Here is an 18,797-nt window from a genome sequence, read left to right on the forward strand (position 1 = left end):
TAATTACCCTCTCCCCATATCATGTCCGCCGCCCTCGCCAAGAGAGGCTCGCCTCGAATAGGCCGCCCGGCTTCCCGCCCGGATTCCTCCCTCGACGCAAACAATCCGCTGTTGAAGAATAGTAGTAAGCTCTCCTCCTCCTCACCTGCATCTTCCCATCCTTCACTGGCAATTGGCTTTTTTCTTTTTCTATTTTTTATTTTTTGTTTTTTTTATTATTATCATTTCTTATTTTTGCTTATTCACCCTTTTGTTCTTAAATTACTCTTATCGTAGTTTTGTTTTCTCTTGCTTCGTCCAATCATAACGTTGTTTTCGTCTCATTGATGCCAATGCCTCCCCAGATGTCCAGGACATCGACAGAAAGGATCCCAAACCCGCCGCCGATGCTGCTGAGTCACAACAACCCATGCCTGGCCCTCGCCGTCCAGGTCAATCTGAATCGGAGACTGATTACTTCTCCACCCTGCACAACACCAGTCACTTCTCCTTGGAACCGAATCCATTCGACCAGTCATTTGGAAACACCTCCGCCGAAACTCCAGGAAAATCCCTTCTACCGCCTGTTGCCGCCCTCACCTCCCCTTCCTTACCTGGAACCACCACTGCTGGAGGTTTTGGCTGGGCCAACTCCCTCAGAGCCGGACCTCTAAGCCCGGCCATGCTCACTGGGCCTTCGGGCTCCAATGATTTCCTTGATAGCATCGGCAGAGGTTTTCCCACCCCAAATGAGTCCTCTCTCCGCACTGGACTCACCCCCGGTGGTGGAGGCACCATGTTCCCGGCCCCTAGTCCCGGTGGCACGTCCATGCTGCAGCTCCAGAGTGGTGGTGCTACACCTTCGACGCTGGAGTTCCACCGCACCGCCCTCAACGCTGCGAGGAAGAACGGTGCCGGTGCGCCCACTTCAAACCCTCAGGACCCTGAGCTTCTTCAGCAGGCAGCGAATATGGAGATCCCCAAGACTGGCCCACCGATAGATCCGTTCACCCACCCTGACGCCACGGATGCTGCCAATGGTCTCTATATGCTCGCCAAGGGAGGGCAGGCTGACAATGTGCCATATCCTCATCCCGGCTCTCAGCCAGGCTCCGAAGCTCGAGGCGCATACTCCAGAAATAATACGCCCCTCAACGGTGGCATTGGAATTGCACGAAACGGTGATGTCACCGACCCCCAACTCAACGGAGATGCTTCAGACGGAGCAATGGAGCAATCAAAGGCAAATGGCCGTAACAAAGGAAAGAAGCCTGCCGCCAAGGCGTCGACTGCTGCCAACGGACGCCGCAAGGCCGAAGACACGAAGCAAGGACCGAATAAGAAGGCCAAGGGCGCCAACGGAGCCGTCGATAAAACTCAGGAGGAAGACGTCAAACCCTCCCAGGGTGAAGGCAGCACTTCCAACCCTAAGAAGATGACAGATGATGAGAAGCGCAAGAATTTCCTAGAGCGTAACCGGTGTGTTTTTACTTTCCATAGTCCTACCCAACCTTACGTATATCCTCTGGCTAGATTCATTTTTAATACTAACAGGGTGTTTCTTTTTTCTGTCTCGCAGAGTTGCCGCGCTAAAATGCCGTCAAAGAAAGAAGCAATGGCTTGCGAATTTGCAAGCAAAAGTTGAAATGTATAGCCAAGAGAACGACACTCTTTCCACAACTGTCACTAGGTTACGCGAAGAGATTGTCACCCTCAAATCCCTGCTCTTGGCTCATAAAGATTGCCCTGTTACGCAAGCCCAAGGACTCAATGCCAGTATCATGATGAACGGACTTGCTAATTCTGGAGGATGGGCGTTATAGGTATGGGAGCCTGGGGTTACTTTTCATTTTTGCGGGACCGGTGTCTGGTCTTTACGGGCTTCTTCTTTTGCATTTCCTCCTTCACCTTTGATGGTTGTGTCTTTTTTTTTTTTTTTTTATCGCGGTAGTTACTGGGGTTATGTGAAAAATTGTTATGACGCGTTTTCTCTTTTTTCTCTCTTTTTATTTTTTTCTCCCCTTTTTCCTTTCTACTTTATTGGGGAGGGCTCTCTGCTGGATAACGGGACTTTGCTTGCCTTTTTCTTTTCTTTTTTCCTTTTTGTGAAAATATTATTTATTCCTTAAAATTCTCAGTGATTGCTATGCGATAGCATTCACTTCTTCCTGTATTATTGATTGTATGTACTTGGGATCTAAAATAATCCAATAATTTTGATTTTGTTTCAATATTCTCCTCCTGGAAATGAATCTGAGTGGGCTGAGAGAGAGAGGGAGACCCAAAAAACAAAAAAAAGAGTGAAGCACTTTGAATTTTGAATATATGCAGACATGATAGCTTCTTTTATACACACACACACAAAGAGTAATAACTTCGCAGGACAAAAAGAAAGGAGAACTCCCCGACACCTTGCTCTTCCAACAGTGCAAAGCAGTACAAAAAAAGAGAAAATATATATATAAAAAACAAAAAAAAAAAAAGGGCTTCCCATATCCATTTCCCATGGTATCTATTAGATGTTTTTATGCTTCCCTCCTGCCAACAAAAAATCAGAGAAAAAAAAAAAAAAAAAAGAAAAAAAGGAGTCCCCCTTTTTAAAGCAATCAGGAAAAATGAATTAAAAAAAAGGAAAAAGGAACATAGATTACACCGAATACACCAAGTCCTCACCCGGTGCCCGGCCCGGTTCCAACTCACCCGCCACCACAGCATCCCAATCGATCGGCTCCCACGGCTCATTCATATACAAGCTCCCCTCCAGATCGTCCGGCAGATTCACCCACTCCGGCAGCGCCCAGCTATCGTCCATGTCCATCACCATATCAAGATCCTCGTCCTTGGAGACATCGCTGTCCTGGGGGGTCTGCGTGACGGCGCTGGCGTCCGTGGACTGCGGGGTGTCCTTCGAGCGCATGGCGGTGAACGCATCGGAGAGGAGCAGTTCGTCGACGCGGTCCCAGCCGACGTCGAAGAAGGATTGTTCCGCCAGCTCGCCGAAGGTGGAGCGGATGGCCTCGAGGGACGTGGGGGAATCCTCCCAGGGGTCCTTGGCGGCGGGCGGAGAGAGCCCTGTCTCTGCGGTGTTGCCGGGAGGTTTCTTGGAGTCTTTGCTGGGGACGCGTTTAAGTTCTGCTGAGGTTGCCTGGTGCTCCTTTGCACTGCTCATCTGGGATGGTTTGCGTTGTAGGGATGAAGGGGAGATTGATTTGGCGCCAGCGAGGCTGGAGGTTTGAGCCATAGGTTGCGAGGACGAAGGGGTGATGCTCATGCCCGGCTTTGAGGGTTGTTGTGCTTTGCCCCCTAGAGTTGCAGAGTCCCTAGGTCTTTGCTCGTTTGCATCCAACGGCTTCTTATCGGCTTTATCGAGACCGAGACCCTTCCTGTAACTCTCGATCGCGAAATCAAGAGCATTAGTAATTGGCTCCTCTGGCTTGTGCTCCTCGTTGACATGATTGTCCAGCGCAGCCTGAGACGGGAATCCCTTGATATGGTATTTGCATTCCACGATCGAACATTTGAACGTGTCCTTGGGAACTGGCACGGGTCTCTTCGCCTCTGGAGCAGCCGGTGTCTCTGCCTTCACAGCCGGCGATCGTTGTTCGGCAGATTTTGCCGGCGCCTTTGCCGCAGCCTGGTTTGGTTTCCGTCTCTTGGGTGGAGGAAGGGTTAGGCTTTCCTGAGTGACACTTGTCGGCCCGTAGACACGCGGGACACCCTGGGGAGATGTCGCTCCGAGAGGAAACGGTGGCTGCACCGTGGTTGGGGCAGGGGGAATCGTTTGGGCAGCTTTCCTGGCACGTTGAAGCGCAGCTTCTTGCTGCTCCAGCTGCTGCAGGTTGCTCGCATTAAGAGGTGTGGGTCCCTTTGGAGAAGCCTGTTGTGTAATCCCAGGCTGTACAGCAGCGGTCCTTGAAGATGTCTGGCTTAGTCGGGAACTCTGAACACGACTAATCATCTCAGCGAACCATTTCTTAATATGAGCGATGGCGTTGGCCAGATAATCCGACGCGATCGTAAAATGATCGGCCAGAGTCCAATCGGGGCCCTTGAATTGCTTCATGAGCAACATCCTCTGCGTTTCGAGTTAGTATCACCGGGGCGAAACAGGTACTACGGGGAGTGGAGTGGTGGGGTTTTCGACCTACCATTTGCAGCAATGTCCGAACGTTTTTCTCTTGGCCTGGGAATTTCGATATCCACTGGACCAAAGTGTCCATACGGCTGAGCATGTACGTGTTTTCTCGGAGCTGCTGTGTAACTGCAGCTTTTTGGGCAGACGTCATCGCAACCGGCACGACAGCGTTATCATTTCGGACGAGTTCTGCATACATCTGCTTTAGCGGCTCGGGAAGGCGGGCCCATGCTTCATCCGCTGCATCTTTAGAAATACGAGGTTGGGCTTGCTGCCGTCGGAGGTGCGCTTCCCACTGCGGTCGCTGCTGTTGGCTCATAGCGGCCATCGACTCACGTGTAGACTGGGCCGGGCTGGCCTGTGGTGGCTGGCCACCACCACCACCCAGTGGGACCGTAGGAACCTGAGGCTGATGTGGAACGGGTGCCTTATTTTCTGTGTCAGGAACACTCGGCCTTTTCAGGGATTTGGGAGATGGTTTCACAGCAGCTGCACGCGCCGTGTTGGCTACATTTTGAGGTCCTGATTTACTGTCCATCGAGGGCATCCCGGGTGCCGAAGTCGGCTGTGACACCTGCGGCTGGGCTTGAGTTGTTGGAATATGCTGTGGAGGCTGAGTCGGAACTGGAATCTGCCCAGGAGCAGGAACTTGGTTCATGGACTGAGCTGCCAAAGCCTGTGCAGCTTCCCGATTCCGTGCAGCTTGTGTCATGTATTGCTTGTGCCTGCTTTTCTCTAGAAGCACCCGGAGTGCATCATCGCTGAGTTTTTCAACATGGGCCCCAAGCTTTTGGCGCGCCATGTGAATATCGTTGGCGGTGATGGGTCGCATAACCGGCATGCCATGAGGCACTTGGGGTTGGCCGGGAAGCTGTTGATGCATATGCTGAGGGCCGAAGTGAGGCTGCCTCAAACCGCTTTGGTCCATTCCGACTGGTGGAGCAGCGGTTGGTTGTCCCATGGCACGGTTGGCAGCCTCTCTCCGGGCGCTAAGCATCTGGCCGAAATGGAGCTTTTGAAGCATTGCGAGCCTATCCACGCTGATCTCGCCGAGCGCTTGAGGATTTTTACTCGCCCACATTTTCAGCTGGCCCCAAGTTTTGAGATTTTTTGGCAACGCTTGTGCTACGGCTGGATTAGAGTTAAATATGGCAAAAGGAAAAGGAACTTTATCCATTTCTCGAAGCTGGTCCTCGTTCATGGTGAAGGTACTACTGCGTTGCTGAAGGTACTCAAGACGAGGATCCGGTGGTTGCGGGTAACCTAGAAACGGCTGATTCGGCTTTTGCATGGGGAACTGCTGGCCTTGCAATCCGGGCTGCGGCTGCATCCCGCCCATGTTCATGAGGGGATAATGCATTCCCATGGATGCTCGCATATTGGGGTCATTTACCATGTTCGATGACGGTACTTGGGCCATCTGCGCGGAATCCGGAATCGGGGGTTGAACAGGAACACCGTGATTCTGTCGAAGCATCGCCGGATTGTTTGCCATCGCGCGACGATAGTTTTGAAGCACTCCGTTCACTTGTTCGGGCGGTAGTTGAGCCAAGTGGTTTTGCACGTTCTGCGGAAGCCCAGGAGGAATCGGTGGGCGCGGAGTTTGCATGGGATTCTGGTTGTTCTGGCCCATACCTCCCGGTCGTGCGTACGGTCGACCTTGTGGGCCCATTCCTCCCTGAGGAACTTGAACGGGCGCTCCTGGTCGGTTCATCATCGAGACGGCTGGGTTTTGCTGCGGCATCGACTGTGGAATCTGAGGATTTGCCTGGGATGATATTGCTCTCTGTGCCTTCGCTGCAGCCTGCGCACGCGCTTGAGCGTCGGACTGAGCTTGGAAATGAGCAGCATGTTGGAGCTTGTCTTGTTGAGCGTTTTGTAAATTCTGGCGGTGCTGCTGAGCCATCATGGCCGCATTCATGTTGGCTCTGTTAATATTCGGGTGAGGGCCCTGAAATGCTCCCTGTTGGGAGCCGAATGGCGGATGGCTCATCATCTGTGGATTATGCGCAGACATGGCGGGCTGTCCAGTCTCTTGCGAGCGAAGGGCGTCCACTTGTTGGGGCTGAACATGGTCCACGTTTCCAGAGAACGACGGATCTAGGCCGGCCATCGGCATAGCGGGGCTACCTTGGAACGACATGCTAGGCTGGCTCAGCTGCCTTTGATGCGTAGTCATCATACGCTCACCACCTGCAGTGTTTGCGGCATCGAGGTTCATGGTTTGAGGGCTAGCCATACCCATGGCCTGCCTATGTTTTCTCAAGGTTTTCAGAGCCTGGCAGCGAAAAAAGTACTGCATGGGCGTGAGACCTTTGCGGTTCAAGAACTGTCGCTGGTCTGCAGTCATGTTTTGCAGGTTCATTTTGATCTTCTCCATGTCGGCGGGTGATGTCTTCTGGGCCAGCTGGTCGGCAAAATGGCAAACATATTGGGATTCCTTTTGGCTTAGCGAGGAGATATCGTCGCGTAATTGCATGGAGACAGGGCGGGCTTGTGGATTCTGAAGGAAGGCTTGTTGGGGCAACGGTTGCTGGTTCGGCGGTGCACTAAGTGCCTGCTGTTGTTGCATTGGCATGGGGGTACCCTGGGTGGGACGCGGCATTGCGTTTGGAAACATGTGTTGCATCTGATTTTGGGTCGCTTGAGTATTGATGGGCAAGCCGACTTGAGGGTTGGACTGGGACATGATAGCCTGTTGCCTCTTATCACGAAGTTGCAAGAGTTTCTCGTTGCATTCTCTTTCGTAATCCGGCTTTTTTTTTCCAAGAACGAGTTAGCACTTGATCCCAAAGAGCTGTTCGAGGGAGTAAAACCTTTGAGTTAGCTTCTCGAAGGGCTTTTTCTTCGAATTTCAGGGCCGCGCTGATAGCAACACGACCTTCCACTGTTGGGATCAAGCGTAAAGAAGATATCCTTGAGAAAAAGAAGTTAATCTATTTCCAATAAAGCAGTAGGAAGTTTCACTTGTGGGGTTTGTGACGCCTGGGTCCAGGGGAGGGTCGGTAAAAAGTAGGTGATCGATCCAACACTTGTGACTACTTTAAAAGAAAGGAAGGGGAAAAAAAAAGAAAAAAGAAAAGAAAAGAAAGGAGAGAGAGATGGAGAGGGAAACTTACATTTGGCAAACCTTCACGATACGTTCTTGTATGGGCACCGACTCTCGCCAACCGGTGAATGGGCCTTGGGCCTGTATGACTTGTCCAACATGTTTCAGCAGCATCTGACTATTGTCGGGTTTAGGCTTATCGGTCGGTGGCATCGGCCCCCCCGCAGCGCCGCTATTTGGCAGATTTGCGGGATTCATTTCGAAACAGTGAATACCAATTCAGCGGAAGGGCAAGATCCGCGAAAATGCGCTTTGAACCTCTTCATTCACCGGAGATACTTCTCGAAACGGGTTTGTAAGAATTTCACGCGTCAGATCGGAGACAGTCGGGGGGAGAAGAGGAGCCAGGAGAATTCGAGAGAGGAGCGAATTGTCTTGGAAGAGAAGAGAGAGGATCGGCCCGTACGACGCGATGTCTGTTCGCCAACAACCTGGGGTGGGGGATTCCCAACCTCGACGTGGAAGGGTTTAGGGAGGTAGGGAGGGAGGAAGAAGGCAGAGCGGATTTCCACCAGCCCGTTGGAGGGCGGTGGGGTGAGGCTGTAACCGCTCGGAACAAGAGACGGGCGAAACGTGTGTATCGAAGACGCAAGGCGGACGAGTTTGAAGGAGGGCGAAACGAGATGGTTGTGAGAGAGGGAGAAAGAGATAGAGAGAGAGAGAGAGAGAGAGAGCGAGAGACAAGAGTTAACTAGAGGAGGAGGCGAAGGAAGACAAGCATAGCTGTTTGGACAAGCATTCTGTGTCTGGGGCGGCTAGGTCACAGGCGCACACACCGTGGTTGGAAAGTTACAAGGCACCCCAGACCACGGAGCAATCAAGGGAGGGAATGCGGAGCCCAGGCGGGGAGTCGTCAGGCCGTCACCAAAGAGCTGGAGCCGACGAACAAAAAGAAAAAAAATAATAAAAAAAAAAAATAAAAAATAAAAAAAATAAAAGAAAAGCCTGGCGAGAGTAGGAATGTCGACGATGGGCAGACGAGGCAGAAGAGGGGAGATGAACGAACAAAAACAGATCCGCCTCTTTTGAAGCCGTCCAGGTTGTTCGGTCTGGAGGGTTGGTGGTCTGGACGAGGCGCTGCTTTTTTGGTTTCTCGCTGGCCTTCAAGTGTCTTAGCCCGCGCTGTTAGTGAGTTCGTTAACTAGTTAAGTTATAACTTAACTATTTTGTAACTTGGACTAGCGGGCAGCGGGTAAGTTACACGGCCTGACACGTGCAATACGCTGATGTCGCCCGCCGTCGCCCGCAGTACAGTACAGGAAAGCCCGCCCCAGGCCCAGGCAGGCGGCCGTAACGTTACCACATAGCACATTACCCCCGCCTTTCCTCCCTTTCCATCCTCCTCTTTTTTCCCTCCCAAAATAAAAAAAGAAAAAGCCAAAATAAAAAAAACAAAAATAACCAAAAAAATAACAGTACCGCCAAGCCCGCCCTGGCCAATCACAGCCCGTCCAGCGTCGCGCCACAGATTAGGCTTAGCCTTCGCTTTGCTGGCACTTCCCGATCTGGACTAGCGCGCTGAGTGATCTGCTCCAGCCGCGGCTGGCTTGCCCTCTCACTGGCTAAAAAAGACTTGTCGTTCGCTCCAATTCCCAGGTAATGTATTTCCTCTTTCCCATACTACGGAACTCCGTACTCTGAAAAAGCTATTTTAAAAACAAAGAAAAAATAAAATAATAATAAATAATAAATAATATAAATAATAAAATGCAAATGAAAATAAAGAAAAATAATAAAATAAAAAAACAAAATACAGCAGCAAAATAGTGCGTGACTGGCAACTGTAGTCAGTCGTAATTACGCCAAGAACCGTTGTAAAATACGGAAGACGTCCAATGCATAATACGCAGTCACATGACCCTGACTTTCTTCTACAGCTGATTACGTCACCGCCGTCCGGCCCCAAAATTCACTCCTCCAACCTTAAAGGACCGATCCGAAGCCCGCAGCAGAAGCAAACAGCAGTTCGTTCAACTTCTCCCCCTTGCATCCAAAACCCCCAACCTCCCCCCCCCCCCCCCCAACTAAACTACTAGTTACCGAGTAATCATTTGCTTCAGAAAGTGGCCTTTTATGCTTTGCTCCCTCTTTCGCCTTGGTTCTTCGAGCGCCGGAGATGAGCGCTCCGGCGGCTAGCTTTTCTATTAGCGGTTATTTCGATGATACCAAGTTGCTGAGCGACATTTCACGGCGTCAGGTACGAGGGAGGAACTCGGGGAGCTGCTTCCGTCAGATCTAGGGTGGAGGATCCATTCAAACATCATTGTCGTCTTAGGTTCGGTCGGGTTACACGCATCATGGCTTTCTTCTCGCCCCAGACTGCCCGGCCTCCTCCGGTGGGCTCGGGCATATTTGCGGCCTTTGCCGTCGTTTCCATCTTCTTCCTCGTTCTCCTCCTCCTCCGACACTACCTGCCCTTGCGGAGCACGCCAGCGTACCTCGCCCTGCCCGTGTTCCTGGCCCTTGCGCTTCCTGCAAGCGTCATTCTCTTGGTCCCCATCGATCTCACTTCGAGCACGTCCGGCAGCTCCCCGTCAGGAATATGGCTTCCGTCCCGCGTGATGCTTGTCTCCTGGCGGATAACCTACTGGCTTACATTCGTTCTCACATGGTATGGTCCTTTTTCCTTTTTTTTTTTTTTTTTTTTTTTTTTTCTCTTTCTATTCGAGCACGCCCACCCAAAATTTTGTTTCCGACTGCGAACTGACAGTTGTTTGACTTCAAACAAATGCAGGCTGATTCTCCCTCTACTTGGCGAATACGTTGATTCGGGACATCGGACACCGAGAGCCAGAATCGCCTACTCCCTCCGATCGAACGCCCGCTACCAACTCCTTATGTTGTCCTGTGGCATAGTCGGCCTTGTATACGTTTTGATCCAGAATGGCTTTAGGTTTAGCTCCCTGAAGAGTCTTGTCATGGCCTTGGCTTACGTTTGGGGCTTGGTTCTGGCTATCTATCTCATGGGCCACGGTCTCGTGGCTATACCTAGGGGTCTCTGGAGAAACGTAAACCCAGGCAATAGGCTACGGCGTCTTCAGTCCCGGGCTCCCCTGATATACGATCGCTTGATCGATGCTAAATCCAGCCTTGAAGATATTAGAGCCCAAGTGAGCCAGCTGGAGAGGCGCAAAACGAGCGTGCCATTAGACCTGCAGGACTGGATAGACGATCTGGTGGAAGGCGCAGATTTCCCAGGGGCCCGACCCCCTCAGTTGGCTCTGGCCGATGCATCAAGGCCCACCGGCCCCGTCGTTATCACGGAGAGATACCTGGCGGAGCTTACGAGAAATCTGAACCGCGCGCGCCATAAGAATGCCCGCTTCACAGACGCTTGGAGTCGACTTGTGCAGGAAGCAGCCGATTGCCAGGCGATCATCGATTCTTCAACTTCAAAACACCTCGAATTCAGCCGGTACACGTCGCATTCTACTCTTTCCCACCGCCGTCCACTCCTGACCCCATACCTTCGCCACGTGCTCCATTTCCATGTCCTTCCGGCGGTCCGAATCGTATGCGCTGGTCTCTTTTCAATCGCATCCGCCTGCATTGTTTGGTCAGAATTTGTCAAATCATTTGCACCCAGCATCTCGATTGTCAGTTTGAGTGTCACCCACGCCTATCATGGTACGGCGACAGTTAGTTTTCTCGGCCAGATGGTGGCCTCGGGCTGGCTGCTCTATATGTGCTCGGCCGCTTTCGCCGGCGTAACTGACACAAAAGTCTGGGGCAACCGCGCTCTTGTGCGGCGAAACACCTACGGCGAGAGTGCCTGCTGGTATGCCGGCCTGATAGCCAGGCTCACCGTTCCCTTGGCGTACAACTTCCTTACTCTCCTCTCCCGGAACGTTCAACATCAGACCACTTTTTACGCCTTCCTCGGCCGCTTTATCGATCTAACTCCGCTTGGGAAGGGATTCGACTATTTCTTTCCGATCTTCATACTGGTTCCTGTCGCCGCCACACTGTTCAACATGTACGGCAAGGTCAGAAACGCCTTGGGATTCGGATTACTCGAGGGCGAGGACAGCGCTGCGGATGACCCTACCGGTGTTGGGATCGGTACGTGGCGTGAAGGCCGCGAGTTGATCAACCAAGAGCTGAGCGGTCCGGGGTTTCTTGGGCTCTCTTCTCGTTCAGCCGTCCCCGGCAATCGGTACACCGATTCTGGTGATAACGGTCATACCGTCCCGCGTCGAGGTCCTACATTACGAGTTCCCCCCTCACACAGATCATCCAGTAGTCTGCCGCAGTACGAATACTCTGCTACGAGCAGGGGCATAAACGTTCCCCAGCCGGTTTCGGACGACGGCGAAGATGATGAGAGTCCCTTCCAGTCGTTCGTCCATAGGGTTAAGAATACGTTTGAGACGGCTGGCAAGCCAAAGTGGCTCCAGCGTGTGGATTCCGAGCTCAGACGGCCGAGGTGGATGCGCGGTGACCATGACAACGACAACGACGACGACGACGACGATGTGGAGGAGCAAGGTCGAGGCTTGGGGAATTCAAGCGGGCTGAACCGGTTATTTGGTCCCTAGCCCGATTAGGGTGCGCGCGGCGTTCTGCAGATTCGGTGTACAATTAACACAGCTTAATGTGGTGACGGAGTTTTGGAGGAGTACAGCAATTTAGCCTCCTTTTTCTTTTTCGTCTTTTGTTCTTTTTTTTCCTTTCTTTTCTTTTTTTTTCTTTTCTTTTTTTTTTTTTTTTTTAATTGAAAGAGCATTGGGGAGGTTATATGGGCTCTGTTCGGAGACATCTCTTTACCGGTTCTAGTGCACATAGACATTATTTAATATGTATTTAGTAGTAATTACTCCGTATAGCGGAATCGCTGCCTTTGTGGCCTGTGTTGCGTGGAGAGAGAGAGAGAGAGAGAGAGAGAGAGAGACTGTATGTAGGTCCTGGCCGAACAGCCGAGTGTAGAGCGCCAACAGCCAACAGCCTTCCCACAATGACGCTCGATGCACGCAGCTCTTTGTTGTCACAAGGCGACTCGACGGGGATCGCACGGCGCCGGCCAATGCGCGACCTGCTCCCCGCCCTTGGCTCAGCACTGGGAGCTGTTTATATCAATGCTTAGCGGCGGCCATCACGACGCTGTTCGATTAATAATAACGGCGTAATTATGCGGTATTGGGATTACACGGGGTGTTTGGTGTTAAATAACCGTCTTCCAGAAACAAGCGCTGGGATGGCGGTCGGAGAAGAGAGAGGAAAAAAACCATCTTTGTCACCGAATTCAAACCTACGAAAAAACGATGACTGCAGCCTTTCCACCTGGAACTCCTCTCCAGGAATCCAAGCTGAGATGACCTGACGCCCCGTGCTGCCGAGCTCCCAGACACCTATCACCACCACCACCACCACCACCACTCCTCCTCCTCCCCCCCTCTCTTATTCCCCCCCAGCACCAAAAGATCTATGACCCTGGCCCTGCTCCCCTCCGTACGCGCGAGTGTCGCTTCGTACTGGACCACCCTGGTGTCTAACCTCCCCCCCGCCCTCCACGCTTCCGTTCTGCATCTGGAGACCGCAACCTCGCAGTCCATCGCCGCCGTTTCGTCTCGCATTGCTTTCTTCCTCCCTTTCCTCCCGTTTTCATCCTCCCTTGGCGTTCCCTTCGCCCTCGCAGCCACCGCTCTAGCTGTCCTCCTGGCCACCCTGCTCATCACAATGACCAGCTGGAGACGTTCGAACGTGTGGAGAGATGTCCCCTCGCCGTTTGGTGCGTTCTTCCGAGCTCCCCAGGTGCGGGACGAGGACTTTGACTACGTGGGGCCCGAGGAGCTCGGCGCTGGCTGGCGTCGACCGTCGTTCGGCCGGTTGGACTCGATGAGAGATCTAGGTCCACAGCGTGCTGCCGGCGGCGAGCACGTGTACGACGAAGATGATGATGTCGAGAACGACAACGATGACGACGGCGACGACGACGACGACGACGATGAGCGGGAGCCCGATGTGCTCAGATTGAGACACCATACGAAGTCTTACCTGCTCCAATTCCCCGCGTTTGCAATTGGTGATGGCATCCTGACGGTTGGAGACGTGCGGAGGGCGGCCGGCAACGTGTTGAACGTCAGTCGACTGAGGCGGATCAAGCTGCTGTACAAGGGCCGGTTGCTGAAGGACGACAATGCGTCTGCTAAAAGCGTGGGGTTGAAGCAGAACTCCCTGATAATGTGTGTGGTCTCGGAGGATTTTGGATCTGATGACGACTCGACCAGTGAGTCTGAAGTGGGCGAGTTCGCCCGGTACCGTACCAATTACGAGCGCGAGCCTCGACGCCGGCTGTCCAGCCCGCCAGGGAGGAGAAGGAGAGCCCAGTCGAAACGAAAAGACGCCCGGGTCGATAGGCACCGCGAGGATGAAGGCGAGGCTGGCCCACGCAGCGAGCCACGAATATCTCATTCTCAGCCGCCTCGACCCCGGATCTCTCCGCATATTCCACACCCTACGGAGAGCAAACCCTCGTCCCCGCTGTCTGCCCCCATGTCACCCGCTCTTACGCCCTCGTCTCGCATGCCAACGCCGTCCCCCATGCTCAATTCCTCGCAGACACCACGGGAGAAGCTCAGGATTCTAGATGATTACGTGGACAAGGTTCTGAAGCCTCTAATCAGGCAGTACATCGAGCAGCCGCCGCACGACCAGAAAGCTTTGGAGATGGAGCACAAGAGGCTAAGCGAGACTGCAATGACCCAGGTCCTGCTCAAGGCCGATGGGGTTGAGTTGGAGGGTGATGGAGTTGCTCGCAAGCAGAGGAAGGCGCTCATTTTGAAGGTCCAAAGTCTACTCAAGAGCCTTGATGCTGCCGCCAAACATTGAGACAGTAGAAGAGAGAGGGGGGGGGTTGGGGGAGAGAGAGAGAAAGAAAAAGAAAAGCATTCCCAGTTGCATCGGCACCATCGAAACGGGTTTGGTTTGATGGAGTTGAGGAGCTGCGAACTTTTTTTGTCAGAAATACATAATTGCATAGAAGGGTATCTTGGCTTGTTAATTTTTCCTTTTTTTAATCCTTTTTTGATACTATGTCATGACCAGCTTCTCTGCTCAATTTACTTTTAATCATTATCGCTCTCGCTCTCTCCTTTGTGGGCATACTTTTACATCTTTTTCTTCTTTTTTTTTTTCCTTCAAAAACTGCTACGCGGTATGATTGCATCCTGACAATTGTTCAATTGCCCATGTGGCTCAGCATACAAAGTAGATGACGAAGCATTAAAAAGCAGAACAGATGTGCATCCTTGTTGCATGAGACGGCTGTTATATTTCATTTCTTCTCTCTCTCTCTCTCTCTCTCCTTTCCTTTCTTTTTTTTTTTTTTTTTTGGGACCATAAAGACATATATCGCTATGATATTGATCTCGACATTCGGTGCATTTACAAGCTTCATCTCACCCACCAAACCATCTGTCATTTGGCCTCCTTTATATACCACCAGGACAGAATGTAATACATTTTCCAGCTCTGCGTGGCAAAAATCTGAGCTGTGCATTTTCATTAATACGGCCAGCCTGGCTCACATGAGCACAAGTGAAGCGGAACTGCTTTTACTGGGCAATTGAGCCTGCAGAGCGGGCTGCGGAGTGAGATAAACCACGCCAATCAGAGGCGCGTGTTGCCATACGGGGGGAAGAAGACAGACGTCCCTCAAATCAGATCGAAAAGAGCGGCATCGCACTTCCAAAAGAGACGCAAGATGCCTGTACGGAGTAGAGTGATATGATATGCTCCGAACGCGAGTACCGCGTGAGAGCTTCGATGTAGACAGCAAAGACGGGCCAACCCCTATTTCTTTTTTTATTTTTTTATTTCTTTATTTTTTTTTTTTTGGAGATTAACGGGGCTGCCGTTAATTAACCACTATTGATTGTATTTATTTTTATTTATTTTTGCAACTCGAAGCAGGCGGCTTCTCATCTTTTAGTCTAACTACTGGAGCCGAGTAATTTAGAGCCATTGATCTAATAGATTAATTTGCAAGAGTGGACAAAGCTCTCAACAACCACTATTTAACCAGCCCGTTCGCGCTCTTGGCGACGATCAGCGACCTCGTCGACGACCACCGCCCTCCCTGTCCATGTCTCACAGCCCAGCAAGCGATCCATAAGCCAGAAGCTGCCGTGTCGAAAGAGTCCGTCCTGAAGCTCCTCCTGCACACCAGCCCATCTCTCCAACCAAAAAAGAGGAAGAAGTCTGGCACACCATTCTTTTTTTTTTTTTTCCCTTCCCTTTCATTTATCGTCCTTCCTTTTACCACTCCTTGGCTGGCTCCCCTGGTTCTTCGATTCTTCATCTCTCGTTGCTGGTTGGCTGCTTTTTTTCCCTCTGTTTCTGCACCCCAAACTGTCCCTATCTTCATCACCGTCGCCATCAGTGTCGACTGCCTCAGCCTCCCCTGGCGAAAAGTAAAAAAAAAAAAGGAGGCCTCCCCTTCTTCCTCTTCTCTTCGATCACCGTACGCGCTCTGCGGGAGAGTTCTCGTCCCCCGGGGTGTATTTTTTCTCTTCTCCAGCAATCTATTCGACGGCTTCCAAACGTCAGTCCAGTCCTTGAACAAAACAAAAACCCGGTTCCACAACTGCCATGCAATGAGCATTCGCCTGCCCTAGTCCTGTCCGCCGCACCCCTCCAAACCCGTTTTCCGTACGACCAACGGCCGTCTTCGTCCCGAGCTACATTTCCCGATACCGCTGGGTCGAGGCCTGCTGAGCCAAAGGAACCCAAAAAAAAATAAAAAAAAGAATATTGTTTTGCGCCCACGATCACACCCAGATCGCGTCTTCAAGCTCGGACGAACCTTGGCCTAGTGTGGTTCCTTTAAATATCAGTTTCAGAATTTCGGGCTGTCCCGGGCCGCTGGGCTTTCATCCTTTGCGCAATCGAGGGTTTCCCCTACCTTATCGCCATACATATACATACCATCCATACATAGTTTATCCCTGCAATTATATTTCCTTTCCCACCGGACCTCTTCCTCCTCCTCCTCCTCCTCCCCGCTTGGGACGCTTAGCTTCTCCCTCCTGACCGGCAAGCAAAGCCATCCCTTCCCTCCCCCGAACAGGCACAGCTTCGGGGATCATAACGACTGGCCCATTGAGGGAGAAACGTTGGGGTTGGGATCCGGATCAGGACAGACGCAACCGCACCGAGAGGAAGTGTGCTTGGGTCTTGACACATTAAAACTGCGTCAATTCAGAAAACTATTGCTGGCATGGCAGAGACTGCTGCAAACAACTCAGCAGATGCTCTGTCATCGCCCGGCAGTGTGAAGGAAAGCCAGCGACCATGGGATCAATCCCCTTCAAATGGACAAGATGTACGTCGAAAGTTGCTCTACTTGGCGCAATTTTTCTCTTTTTTTTTTATTTTTTTTTTTTTTTTATTTTTTACATTTTTTTCACCCCCCGAAGACTCTCACTCTCTCTTCTTCTCTTCTTCTTCTTCTTCTTCTTTTTTTTTTTTTTTTTTTTTTTTTTTTAATTGCTAACTATTTACTCCCCGTAGTCCACGAATCCCGCCCCTTCCAAGCCTCGAACGTCCCACGATTCTACAGCTCCCCACCCAAAATACAACTCAAAGAACAGTATTTCCGACGCCGTGAATGGAACCCCCGTTTCCGGCACCCTGTCGCGATCGGGGTCAAGACAGGGCCATCTCCAGGATCAGGGTTATTTAGCAACTCATCGGGGCGATACATCAAGCCGGATGGACACTGGTCTAGGCCCCGGCGGCAGCGACTCAGACAGTCTATTGGACCTTTATGAACAGGAGCCGGCAGATCGCAGCTCATCCAGTATCATGGATTCAACGGACCCAAAGCCGGACAAGGGAGGCTACTACCGGCCCCAAGAGCCCGACGACTCGCACTGGATTCATCGGGACAAGCTGGCGAAGATCGAGAGCGAAGAGCTACAGCAATTCGGTATCCAAGCTCAAGATCCTGTGCTGATGAGACATAGATCAGACAGCAAAAGAGGCCGTAGCTACGAGTCCCAGAGTATTGGAACAAATGGAAGCGTGGAGCCAAACGAATCGTTTCCCACCATCCACGAGGATAAGAGACAACGGCTTGCTTCACCTATTCCCATCGACGACGGTCCGCAGGACGAAGACGTTGGGCCGGCCGTGTTCGAGGACCCACGTCTACCAGAAGAAATCGCGGCTGATCCCTATGAAGATGGTGGTAGCGCGTCGTCGTCAAGAGTGTACCGCATGCCTGGTTTGAGGAAGAGCTCGTCTCGGATTCCGGTTCTCGCTTCGAGCCCTCACCCCATTCCTCACGAGTACCTGGGCCGCGACTCTCCTCTCCCCAGAACTAGGAACAATACGGTGACCAGCGGAGATGAAGATACCTTGTCGTTTTCAAAAACCCGACGCCTCAGCGAATCGGCGCCCCGCGTGTTGCAGACCCCAGAGCCGCAGATCGAGACAACCCCCCCGCAAAGCTCCCAACCCTCCACTGCGAGTCGTCAATTGCAGAATTCACCTTCCAAGGCGAAGCACTCTGCCAAATCGACCCCCGCCACGAGCCGTAAAGCTTCCGGCACCCAAGATACGCGGAAAAGTTCGGGAACCCACAAGAAAGCGGCCGCCAGCAACGGCAACGGTAGCATCCAGAATCAGCGTCCGGGCACAAGATCCGGAGAGCGTCGGCCCCCAACCGGACTCAATCGCCCAGAAGGGGATCCTCCGTGGCTGGCGACTATGTACAAGCCAGATCCACGCCTGCCACCAGACCAGCAGATGCTTCCCACCCACGCGAAAAGGCTCCAGCAAGAGCTCTGGGAAAAGGAGGGCAGGATACCGTCTACCTACGACAAGGATTTTGCTCCATTGGCCATTCGACGTGATGAGAAGCCTCCATCTCCCGTCGCAGAGCCCGAACTGCCAAAGGAAGAAGACCCCTGTCCCATTGTTTTCGCGCCTCCATCACTGCCGTCACTACCATCACCGCCAAAGAGCCCGGAGATGAGAGACCATCCCGGGAAAGGTGATACTGACCGCTCAGGTTACAAATCAATACCTTCTCTGATCCCTAGCGCTACAGAACCGACGTTCACGACGTCCATCAGTGCGAAACCGGGGCCCAGTCCCATGCAAGAACAACCCCCTCCCAAAAAGAAGAGCTGCTCTTGCTGCGTTGTTATGTGATCAAAATGTTGCTTATATCGGTCAAAGGCGGGATATCTCGTTCTAATCTAGGCAGCTAATCGCAGTTTTTCCCCCTTCCCGGGCTATCCTTGCCGTATTTCTTCACTTCCATAAGAGTGTGTTATCTATTATCGAATCCCCCATTTGCGTCGTCCTTTGATTAGCAGGTTTGGAGCTTTCCTATGTGTTTGGTTTTTCTTTTTCTTTTCCCTTTTTTTTTTTTTTTTTTTTTTTTTTACCCCTTGTTCTGTGGCCCGTCGGCGTTCTCTGTCTCTCCATCCAGCTGCATCTGTTTTTAGTGGTTATCTTACTTGGGCATTGTTTGCGAAGCGGCATATTTCATATGTGAGAGAGAAAGTGAGTGCAGGTGTGCGCGCGCATGTGTGTCGGCTTTCTTTTGAAATCTCTTCTTGACCT

At 51.9% G+C, this 18,797-nt stretch overlaps 6 protein-coding genes across 6 annotated transcripts; 5 read left to right on the forward strand and 1 right to left on the reverse strand.

The window, feature by feature from the left end:
• Positions 1 to 21: 21 nt before the first annotated feature.
• Positions 22 to 2,128, forward strand: CIMG_03698 (bZIP transcription factor; the record flags this gene model as incomplete). The annotated part of the gene is made up of 3 exons (XM_001244256.2): positions 22 to 124; positions 345 to 1,458; positions 1,559 to 2,128. 3 exons carry the CDS (start codon positions 22 to 24, stop codon positions 1,800 to 1,802), a joined length of 1,461 nt encoding a protein of 486 aa, XP_001244257.1. The 3' UTR covers positions 1,803 to 2,128.
• Positions 2,129 to 2,626: 498 nt separating this feature from the next.
• CIMG_03699 (uncharacterized protein) lies at positions 2,627 to 7,421 on the reverse strand (the record flags this gene model as incomplete). The annotated part of the gene is made up of 4 exons (XM_001244257.2): positions 2,627 to 4,054; positions 4,128 to 6,869; positions 6,931 to 7,030; positions 7,234 to 7,421. 4 exons carry the CDS (start codon positions 7,419 to 7,421, stop codon positions 2,627 to 2,629), a joined length of 4,458 nt encoding a protein of 1,485 aa, XP_001244258.2.
• Positions 7,422 to 7,468: 47 nt separating this feature from the next.
• On the forward strand, positions 7,469 to 7,918 carry CIMG_03700 (uncharacterized protein; the record flags this gene model as incomplete). The annotated part of the gene is made up of 2 exons (XM_001244258.2): positions 7,469 to 7,514; positions 7,539 to 7,918. 2 exons carry the CDS (start codon positions 7,469 to 7,471, stop codon positions 7,916 to 7,918), a joined length of 426 nt encoding a protein of 141 aa, XP_001244259.2.
• Positions 7,919 to 9,520: 1,602 nt separating this feature from the next.
• CIMG_03701 (LMBR1 domain-containing protein) lies at positions 9,521 to 12,054 on the forward strand (the record flags this gene model as incomplete). The annotated part of the gene is made up of 2 exons (XM_001244259.2): positions 9,521 to 9,834; positions 9,958 to 12,054. The coding sequence occupies 2 exons, from the start codon at positions 9,521 to 9,523 to the stop codon at positions 11,759 to 11,761; spliced, it is 2,118 nt and encodes a 705-aa protein (XP_001244260.1). The 3' UTR covers positions 11,762 to 12,054.
• A 544-nt stretch (positions 12,055 to 12,598) lies between these two features.
• On the forward strand, positions 12,599 to 14,483 carry CIMG_03702 (BAG domain-containing protein). Its single transcript, XM_001244260.2, has one exon. The coding sequence runs from the start codon at positions 12,648 to 12,650 to the stop codon at positions 14,049 to 14,051; it is 1,404 nt and encodes a 467-aa protein (XP_001244261.2). The 5' UTR covers positions 12,599 to 12,647; the 3' UTR covers positions 14,052 to 14,483.
• A 1,245-nt stretch (positions 14,484 to 15,728) lies between these two features.
• Positions 15,729 to 18,380, forward strand: CIMG_03704 (uncharacterized protein; the record flags this gene model as incomplete). Its single annotated transcript, XM_001244262.2, has 2 exons — positions 15,729 to 16,545; positions 16,734 to 18,380. Exons 1-2 carry the CDS (start codon positions 16,441 to 16,443, stop codon positions 18,378 to 18,380), a joined length of 1,752 nt encoding a protein of 583 aa, XP_001244263.1. The 5' UTR covers positions 15,729 to 16,440.
• Positions 18,381 to 18,797: the final 417 nt, after the last annotated feature.

The sequence above is a fragment of the Coccidioides immitis genome (genome assembly GCF_000149335.2).
Source record: "Coccidioides immitis RS genomic scaffold supercont3.6, whole genome shotgun sequence".
NCBI lineage: Eukaryota > Fungi > Ascomycota > Eurotiomycetes > Onygenales > Onygenaceae > Coccidioides > Coccidioides immitis.